Here is a 10,836-nt window from a genome sequence, read left to right on the forward strand (position 1 = left end):
TAAAGGTTCTGACAGTAGGTTTGGGTAGATGAATTCTTTGGTCTAGTTCTGAGACATCTTGAACCTGACCAAAAGATCTAGACCTGTGTCATTTAGCCCAACTGACCAGTCATGTATGGACTTTCAAGATGTTGCTCTGGCTATAGATCATAGTTGGACTTTTGGGTTGGCTAGTTGAATTTGATCTAGTTTTGAGATATCTGGAACCTGACCAAAAGTTTTTTGGAGCTAGACGTGTGTTATTCAGCCAAACTGACCAGTCATGAGTAGACTTTCAGGATGTTGCTCTAGCTATAGACCATAGTTGGACTTTTTGTTGGTTTCTATCCATATGATTGTGTTTCTTTCAAATGAAATGCATATGAAAAACTCTCCAAAATCTTTGAGGCCTCTTATGAAAGACAGTGACCCTCTTTTTGGAGAATGTAATTGAGCACCTAGTGGATTAGCCACCCAAGGTTATTTGCAACCTTTTTTTTTATCAATAACAATTTCATTAATTCACCAAAGAGGTTACATAAGGAAGACAAACACACTTATGTCAAGACTGCTGGAATAGACCGACAGAAGGCAGTTAAGCGGTTTTACAATTGCCATTCACTTGTAACAACTTCCTTGTAACAACTATAACAATCAAGGTTGTAAAACTATAAGTAGTAGAGCAGGAAAGGGAATAGGACATTGATTCTTTCAGCATTAAACTCTCCCTCTCTCTCTCTCTCTCTCCCCCTCCCTCTCTCTTCTTCCAAGAATTCAGGAGGTTGGCCCCTCGATTTGGTATAAGATCTAGCATGACCAACACAAGAAACACGTTAGTAGACACCTGAATGGATCAGATGGAGGTAGAGATCCATCGAATGTCTTTAGATCTCAAAGAAATGAAGGAAGGCTTCACTTCTCTCTTCCTTCGACTGGAGCAGGGGGCAACAAACATTGACAGAGGAAGCCAAGAAGAGTGCAGCAATGAAAATAGCCGCAGAACAGGGGTGGCAACAAGAATAGCCAAAATCGACTTCCCCATCTTCTCAAGCGGCGACCCAACTCCCTGGATTCTTAGAGCTGAAAGGTATTTCGATTACCATGAAACATCGGGGCAAGATAGGGTAGCTCTAGCTTCTGCGCATCTTGAAGGGGAAGCTATCCTCTGGTTTCAATGGTACAAAAGGGGGCACCCTCGTCAAACATGGGCAGACTTCACGGATGCCATGATTGTCCGTTTTGAATCATCTGGGTTCGAAGATCTTGATGAAAATTTGGCAAAGCTGCGGCATGTGAGATCAGTAAAAGAATACCAAATGGAGTTTGAAAGGCTAGCCGTGAGAGTCCAAGGGTGGACGGAGAAGGCATTGGTGGGAAGCTTCGTCGACGGCCTAAAAGAAGAACTGTGATTGGAAGTGAAAGCGATGCAGCCCACTTCGGTCATCAGTGCGACAACACTAGCCAAATTGTATGAGGACAAGTTCATTTGAGCAAGAAAGGTGCAGTGACCATGGGGTCTCGGAGTAAGAAGGGAGCAAGAAAGGACGACAGCACCAGACAAGGAGGGAGTACTGGGCCCAAGCCCATTGGTTCCTTTCAAACAGTTGACCTGGGCAGAGACAAAGGTCTCTGTTACAACTGCAAAGAGAAATTTGGGTCGGGACATCGCTGCAAGAAACAATAAGCGTTTCTCCTCCAAACAGATGTCGAAGAGGAAGACAACATCACCGGTTGCGGAGAGTCCAACCTAGGGTGGGAAATACAACCCAATGGCACGCCTGAAATATCCTTACAAGCCCTTACGAGACAATTAGAGTTGTAGGGCTGATCCTAGGACGCTAAGTGTCAATCCTCATAGACAGTGGCAGCTCCCTTAACTTCATAGCTCAAGTCTTGGTGTATAAAATGGGACTTCCAGTTCAACCCACAACGGCCTTTACGGTTCATGTGGCCAACGGTAACAGCCTATCTTGCAATAGCATTTGCATGGGCCTACCACTAAAGATTCAAGGTCATCGGTTTGCGGTGGACCTATATCCTCTCCATCTCAGTGGAGCGGACATGGTGCTAGGCATTCAATGGTTAAGACAGCTAGGGCCCATGGTCTGCGACTGGGCCCGTCTCACCATGGACTTTACATCAAGAAACTCTACAGTCCATCTACAAGGGTAAACATGCAAGGGCCCAAGGCCCATCAGTCTTGCAACACTGACAAAGCAAAGAGGAGATCCAGATCAGCCCATATTCATGCACATGGACTCAAATTGGACCAGGCCATCCTTAGCTAACAGCAGCCCAGATGGGCCTAGAGACTTGCAAAGCCGCCTACAACAACTCCTTCAGCACTATGGCAATGTGTTCAAAGAACCCCATGGACTGCCACCACGATGGGAACATGACCACTGCATCCCCCTCATGCCGGGATCAGCCCCGACCAATGTAAGACCCTACCGATACCCTTACTTTCAAAAATCTGAAATCGAGAAGCAAGTTCAAGATATGCTTAAGCAAGAGATAATACAGCCCAATCACAGCCCATTCTTGTCACCGGTACTATTAGTTAAGAAAAAGGATGGGACGTGGCGGTTTTGTATTGATTACAGAGCCCTTAACAACATCACCATTAAAGACTGATTCCCGATACCGGTCATTGATGAGCTGCTTGATGAACTCGGTCAAGCCACCATATTCTCAAAACTGAATTTACGAGCTGGGTTTCATCAAATAAGGGTACATAGGGAGGATGTTCACAAAATGGCTTTCAGGACACATGATGGCCACTATGAATTTTGGGTCATGCCATTTGGGCTGACCAATGCTCCAGCCACATTTCAAGCCTTGATGAATGACATATTCCAACCATATTTCCGTAAGTTCATCCTTGTTTTCTTTGACGACATATTGGTCTACAACCCCAATTGGGAGGAACGTCTGAACCATCTACAGGTCACCCTTGCAACACTTGAGGCCCACCAACTGTTCGCTAAAGAGTCCAAGTGCTCCTTTGGACAAAACCAAGTTCACTACCTGGGACATGTTGTAGAAAAGGGGACTGTAGTGGCTGACCCAGATAAAATCTCCAGTATACTGGGCTGGCCGCAACCCAAATGTGTGAAAGAATTGAGGGCCTTCTTGGGACTGTTCGGGTTCTACAGCCACTTCATCAAAAACTACGGCCTAATAGCTACCCCATTGACCCAATTGTTGAAACAAGACACTTTTAACTGGTCAAACCAGGCCCAACAAGCTTTTGAGCAATTGAAACAAGCAGTTGTGTGCCCTCCAACATTAGCACTGCCCGATTTCACAAAAGATTTCATCATTGAGTGTGATGCCTCGGGTCAAGGCGTTGGGGCTGTTCTCATGCAAGAGGAGCGACCACTAGCCTTTTTCAGCAAGGCCTTAACATCACAAAAGCAGGCCAAATTAGTTTATGAACGAGAATTAATAGCAATAGTCTTAGCAGTCCAACGTTGGCGATCCTACTTGATAGGTAGACGGTTCACAATTCGAACCGACCATTAAAGTCTGAAGTTCTTATTGGATCAATCAGTTCTATCCCCGGAACAGCAACGCTGGATATCCAAGCTACTGGGGTACGACTACAGAATTGAATACAAAGCAGGGACTACTAACCCGAGTGGCGGATGCCCTCTCACGGCACCCACAGTCATTTCAGTTAATAGTATCTTCCCTAACTTCTCCACTCCTGGATCTACTGCGAAAAGAAGCCCAATCCCATAAGGAGTTACAGCAGTTGAAGGCCCAAGTATTGGCAAATCCCTCACTGCACCCTGGGTACACAATTAAGAATGATCTACTCTTCTTCAAAGGACGCTTGGAAATCCTGGCAACCTTTGCTCGTCTTAGAAAACTCCTAGAATTATTCCATACCTCACCCACGGGTGGCCACTCCGGCATCCTACGAACACAAAAGCGCATCGCCACACAATTTCATTGGAAAGGCATGCGTACATCTAACCAGAACTTCATAGCCGAGTGTGCAGTATGCCAACAAAACAAGTCAGCCACTACAACACCAGCAGGCTTCTTGCAACCACTCCCAATACCAACCCAAGTCTGGGATGATATATCAATGGATTTCATCACGGGATTGCTCGTTTCTGCCGGAAAAACAGTTATCCTTGTGGTAGCAGATAGACTGACAAAATACTGTCATTTCCTACCTCTATCACACCCATTTACAACAGCCACAGTTGTTGAATTATTCCTCTGGGAAATTGTGCACACCTACATGGGCTCCCCAGCTCAACTGTATAAGACAGGGACCCTATCTTTATGAGTCGTTTCTGGGCTGAGCTTTTCCGCCTACATGGGGTTAAACTATTCAAGTCAACTAGCTACCACCCCCAATCTGATGGACAGATAGAGGCGGTTAACAAGAGTCTCGAAACATATCTGAGATGCTTCGCAGGAGATCGACCAAGACAATGGGTGAAGTGGATCCACTGGGCCGAATGGTGGTACAACACCACTTTCCATAGCGCCGCGGGGATGACACCCTTCAGAGCTTTATATGGTCGGGACCCTCCCCCTCTACTTCCTTATGTAAAAGGAACCACCACAGTAGCGGCCGTTGAAGAACAGCTAACGCAATGGAATGAGGTGCTAAGGGAACTGAGACATCATCTCTTACAGGCACAGCAATGGATGAAGCACACCTATGATAAACACCACAAGAATGTCCAATATGAAGTAGGTGATTGGGTGTTTCTCAAATTACAACCCTTCAGGCAGATTTCGGTTGCAAGCCGACAGTGGAACAAACTCAGCCCGTGCTATTTTGGCCCATTTAAAATCCTGGAGAGGATAGGATCAATGGCCTACAAACTGGACCTTCCGGCAACATCCAAACTGCACCCTTTATTCCATATCTCCTTACTGAAGAAGGAGCCGAAGTCAGGAGTCATTACAAGTGCGACCCTTCCCATGTTTTCATAAGAAGGACAAGTGCAGACTGAGCCAGCCCGCATCATTGATTTCAGATGGGTGTGCCGGGGAGGCAGAGTCATACCAGAGGCATTAGTTGTTTGGTCTAACCTTTCGGAAGAGGATGCAACCTGGGAATCCTACTTAGATCTGCAATCTAATTTTCCTACATTAGACCTTGAGGGCAAGGTCACTCTAAAGGAAGGGGGGATTGTCAAGACTGCTGGAACAGACCAACAGAAGGCAGTTAAGCAGTTTTACAAGAGGAGGCCACGTCAGCACAACTAACATCCACTTGTAACAAGTGCCATCCACTTGTAACAACTGTAACAATCAAGGTTGTAAAACTATAAGTAGTAGAGCAGGAAAGGGAATAGGACATTGATTCTTTCAGCATTAAACTCTCTCCCTCTCTCTCTCTCTCTCTTTCTTTTTCCTCTCTCTTCCAAGAATTCAGGAGGTTGGCCCCTCAAAGAGCCCTGAGTTAGGCAGGTTCCTAACAACTTATCTTCCAAGTACAATCAAGAAAACAAAAGAATAGGTAGAGACAAAAATTACAACTTAGCCCAAAACATTGAATCCCTTTCTGCCCCTTGTTTAGCTAAACCATCAGCTAGAGAATTGGCTGATCTTTCGACCCAACACATTTTAACTTCCATCTCCCGCACCAGCCACGCAAATTTCCTCCTCTGATTACTGTACCTTCATAAAACATTGCTGTCTGCATTCAGCCACCCTATCACCACCTCTGAATCCCCTTCGATTAAGAATTTTCTGATGTTCATCTCCTTGGCTTTCTGGACTCCTTCCATAACTGCAAAGATCTCAGCTCTAAGGTTGTCACCCACTCCGATTGGGCCTGAGAACAAGGCAAAAATGACCCCATTCTCATCTCTAAAGACACCCCCAATCCCTGATTGTTCAGGGTTCCCCCTACTACTCCCATCAAAATTTAATTTCATGAACCCAGCAGGTGGAGGTGTCCAAGACACACTCATTACTGACTTGGTCTGTGTGCACTTTGCTATTTCACCCCACTTCCTCAACATGTCATCCACTGTGTAACCTGTGAATAGTTCCAAAGATTTCAGCCACTGTACAGCCCTGAAATGAATGATAACCTTTAGTTCTTTCACCCCTCTCTCTGCCACTGAGAATATCCTGAAGTTTCTTTCTTCCCATATTGTCCAACATACTGCAGCCCTCAAACCTCTCCACATAGTCCTTCCCCTTTTCCTATGCCACCTGAATATTTGCAACACCATTTTGGCTTTTCTTTTCTTTGGTTGTTGTACCTAGAGATTCTGCTAAAATCAAGCCAATATTGAAAAAGTGGAGAATATAGATGAATACATTGGATAAATAATTCATCAAAAAATACATTGGATAAATACTGCCGAGGAGAATCATATAAATGAATGCATGGTCACATAAACAATGGATTTGAGACTATTAGGGGCTTTAAAGAAAGCCATTGCATTCTTACAAGATATTCAGTAATCATTTAGAAGTTTATATGTTGAATAATACCTCAAAATGGCTTTAAATATATTAGATCAGAGAGACAAACATACACATACGCTCAAAGGAGTTGACATCCTCAAGGTGGAATATACTTGGTAATTTCTGGGGTGAGCATCAAGGTGTTTCCCTTGAGCCTTGTCTCCAAGGAGTTCACATCCTCTACACCGTTCTGCACCAACCAATAGCAATCTGCCACACCATTTAGAAAAAATAACTCTCATTTTGAAAATGGAAAGACAGGCTGGCATGGCAAGTTGCTAACTTGCTATTGATCCGGTGCAGAAAACACTGAAATAAGCTTGTCTAAATCCAGATTAAGCATATGTCGGCTAGAGAATGAAAAGGCTTGCTTGCAGACATGCCCAATATTTTTACATGCTAGAAGCTCTGTCGGAGAGAAAATCTGATGGTCCAGTGTCACTATTATCCTTTATTTTCCCCATGTTAGAAGCTCTATCCTTGAACAGTGAGAAACCAAATGGTTTGATGTCACTATTTCAATTCATTTTTTACACGTTTCTTTTTGGATGATATAATGCTTTCAGAAGTACTAAATGATGTTTGTCACAGTGTAAGAAAAGTACTGAATATTGATTAATGAATATGATGCCCGGACCAGTGTTAATCAAGGTGTAAACTAGTTGATTGGCCAATTAAGAGCCAGATTACTGAATCCCTAACTAGTTGGTCAATATTCTTAGTGTGGTCACCTTGGATGGCAAGTTGATGCTTTGCAGTTGAGAGCCCAATGACTGCATCACTAACTAGTTGTCAATATTGGGATGACTAAAGTATCTGACTAAAATATCGGATAAAGAAATTAATGACTAGTCAACCTGGTCAACCACAATTATATGCATGCAGTTGCTTTAAGTTCTTGTGATGAACATGATTCGCTGATGGTATAAAATAGAAACAAGACAAATAAAAGAATAAAGTGGAAAATTCTTTCAAGTTTTTTTCCGATCAGTAGTGTGCTTCATATGAAGTTGCGAACTCTTCTTTGGAAAACAAAGGCTGTAACTTCCTATCCTAGGTTTTGTAGTCTGGCTTTATTTATGCTTGCAAAAACAGGGTCTGTATACTAAATCCATAAAAAAGGATTGCAAATTAAATGTTCACTGTCATTCTTTTATTGCATATTTGCAGTCTATATTAATTTATTTATGTATAGCATCAATATTTTAAATTTAGAACACATCTGTTTTGGTCAACTAGTCAGTGCATGGGCTAGAAAGGATTAGTCATTGCCCCACTTGATTGGAAACATTAGCGCATTTATGGATACCGACGTAGAAACAGATACCAAAGATGGGGATACTACTATCCTTTTTACATAGTTTAAAAAGTGTTGGTGCTATAAAATATAGTCTAGAAATTTTCTATGGAGTATCCAATGCCGGATCCAGTACATATCTTCTCTGTCAGTATGGCATGTACATGTATCTGGTTATCATAGATTAGCATTGGTGGTATAGATTCAGTAAATGTTGCTCAAGTGACCAATTATTGTCATGGGTTGTTTACTTTCAGCTTTTAAATTGAGCTATGAAACACAAAGTACTACATATTTGCATGGTTCAATTCCTTGAATTGGACAGTGAAAATTGGCTTCGGTAACCAGTATATTGTAATTCCTGGGGTTGAATTTGTATTGGGATCGTCATTTTCTTTGTTTTCACAAAATATGACTCCTCTGGTTGAATCTTAATTCCATCTTAGTAATTCATCATTTCTCTACTCTTCCGATTATGATGGAGACCTTGGAAATGGGTTAACAGGCTTTATCAGCAGCTATCTACTGGTTAACTTACAGGTGGCAACAAATTGTAGATCAACTGGCGGGTTCTAGGTTTATGGTTCAGGTTACTTTGATTCTGCTGATCTTCTTGTTCCTGAACAAAACCACGAGCTGAAGACACTTGTGGTGTAGCTGATGAATTGTTGCTGCATATACAAGGAAGGGTTGCTCTGATCTTTGACGCTGCCCTTGAAATATCTCAAAGGTATAGGGCTTATTTCACTCTGAAATTTTACTCTTGCTCATTTATGATCTATACAAAGGCATTCCAAAAGGGTATGCCTACAAATTGTTCATGTGCGGAACTGGCCCTTTCCAATTATAGTAATAAAGTTCCCTTACACCCAGTCCATCTGCTATTCTTTATGTTCTTTAACTTGTACTTTTCCTTTTTTAACCTAGCATCTGTATACATAATTACTTGAAAAGACAATTTGATTATTTTTGTTGAACTCTTTGGGTTAACCCTGTATTATATTATTTAATATGAAATATAAGATATTTGCCTTTTGAGTGTTTGATGGATTAGGAGATATCAAAGTGAACCTTAGATACTCTTTCGTCATTCAATCTCATTATCAAAGTCGAGAATATTTGCTCTGTATATCATCTTTTTGCTTGGACTGCCAGTGGTTTAGGCTTCATAGATAGTCTCAAAGGAATGCGATCATCCAGATTATAGCTTCTCTCCGCTAGATACGCTGTGAAGGCGATGCAAAATGACAGACTGGTAGTGAACGTGAGAAAAAAAACACTCAACAATCTGTTTATGATATACTACAAAAGACAATGACCATTTAATATTATCCTTTTTAACCTAAATTCACAAACAGTTGGACTTGGAATACCCTAACTTGGGATGTAGTCTCGGAGCATGCGATCAAGCCTCGATAAAACTGAAAGCCGAACCCCAGAGCCAATACATTGACGGCGCTACTTGGTTCCACATGGATGAACCCTGGTAAGGTCAATCAATTATATGGGATGATGTATAGGTTCATTAAAATGTTTAAACACTATGTCATTCAATCTCTAATTAATTTAGTGGGAGTCTCAACAATACAGGGAATCGAACTTCACCAGTTGAATATAGCATCAATGGAGTTACTTATTTTTTAGTTTTTTACTAGTGGACCACTGGACCTTAACCATTAATGATGGACAACACTATCATGAGTTTAAATTCCGTTAATCAGAGGATTGAAAGCAAGGTTCAAAGTATTGACACGTATCGGTTGATATGTATTGTGTAGGTGATTTCCCGATATGCCCTTACAGGGATTGTATTGGGTCAGCCACTGAGTTATACCCTTGCCCTTGCCTAGTATTTCAGTTGGAAACGTAAACTGTCAAGGGTAAAGCGATGATAAATACCATATGTGATCGTGACCTTGATCCAGATTCTAATCCTACTATTCTCATGTTCATCACTTCATCAAAGCAAGGTTTTAAAAACTGTCCGGAGATGCAACTGCTTTGACCACCAGTTTCTGGGTCAGCAGTTAGATCGTTTGGGTTGACCAGTTCAGACGGTTTAATTTATTTGACTCAAGGTTTAAAGTATTGACATGTATTGACCCATATTGGTCGATGTGTATTGTATCAGAAGCACTCCAGTATGTCCCTACAGAGGGTTGGAGGAACCTTCAATCGTCCCTCCTGAATCAGTTTTTAAAAAAATATAAAAACAAAAAGTAAGAAAAGGCCCAATATTTAGAACCTTGATTTGACTTATTAGGGTAATGAGAATGATATATCTATTTAAGTGGGGGTGGCTGTAGGCTGCGAAAGGAAAGAATAGAAAGAGAAGGGAAAAAAAATAAAAGAAGAAAGAAAACCCTGTAATAGATTCCTCATTGACACTGTTTTTAACTGTACAGATCTATAAAAATTTGAAGTCGAAGAATCTATAAAAACCCTTAAGATAAAATAAGAGATAGAAGGTAAAGAAAAATGAAATCAAGAGGACATCAATCCAAACAAACCATGTAGTAACGCCTCGCTTGGGTTCAAATGCCAGTGCCAGTACAAAACTCCCAACCCTGTAATATCATTTCATGCAGAGTCTAAAAACAAGAACTAAAAGAAATCAACCTGCAAATTTGTTTATACTTTTCAATATCTTTCTCCATTTTATTTAGTCTTCTCTTTCACTAGTCTATAATGCCATACCTGCTTTAGGTGGTAGGCACTTTTTCAAAACATGCTATTCGTGTTCCTTCAATTTTGATATTACAAATTGGACGGCCCTGATTGATATTCGTAATCATACCACTTGCAAAGAACATATTTCTGGTTGGGAGTTACAGGGCAAGGGAAAGTTAAAGCATTTAATTTTCCATGTCCATTCCCTTCAACTTTTCAGTGATTGTACCTACGCTGGTTTCTCCACCACACTGTCATCCTCTGGACTTTGTAGAAATTGGACCATTGGGAGGCCTGCCGAGGTACTAAGGTCTAACAACTCAAACTAGTGGGCTAGTGGCTAGTACTTTTCAGTTCATTCCCTACATTCTGTTACTGCAACTGTCTGTATGAACGAATTTTCAAGTTTATAAATAAAAAGGAAAAAAGACCATATA

The 10,836-nt window shown here is 41.6% G+C and overlaps 1 protein-coding gene across 3 annotated transcripts in view; it reads left to right on the plus strand.

Annotated features, from left to right (window-relative positions):
• Positions 1 to 8,782, plus strand: part of ATJ1 (DNAJ heat shock family protein) — an 82,295-nt gene extending 73,513 nt beyond the window's left edge. For 2 of the 3 annotated variants that reach the window (XM_088951981.1, XM_088951983.1), the window contains one exon: positions 8,270 to 8,782. In XM_088951981.1, coding sequence (XP_088808107.1) covers positions 8,270 to 8,369 — 100 coding nt within the window. In that variant the 3' untranslated portion in view covers positions 8,370 to 8,782. Of the gene's footprint in view, positions 1 to 8,234 lie in introns of all 3 variants that reach the window. The other variant, XM_088951982.1, reaches the window with a different exon arrangement.
• Positions 8,783 to 10,836: the final 2,054 nt, after the last annotated feature.

This window comes from Nelumbo lutea, chromosome 6 (assembly GCF_056320005.1).
Source record: "Nelumbo lutea isolate HS-2025 chromosome 6, American lotus-T2T, whole genome shotgun sequence".
NCBI classification, from domain to species: domain Eukaryota; kingdom Viridiplantae; phylum Streptophyta; class Magnoliopsida; order Proteales; family Nelumbonaceae; genus Nelumbo; species Nelumbo lutea.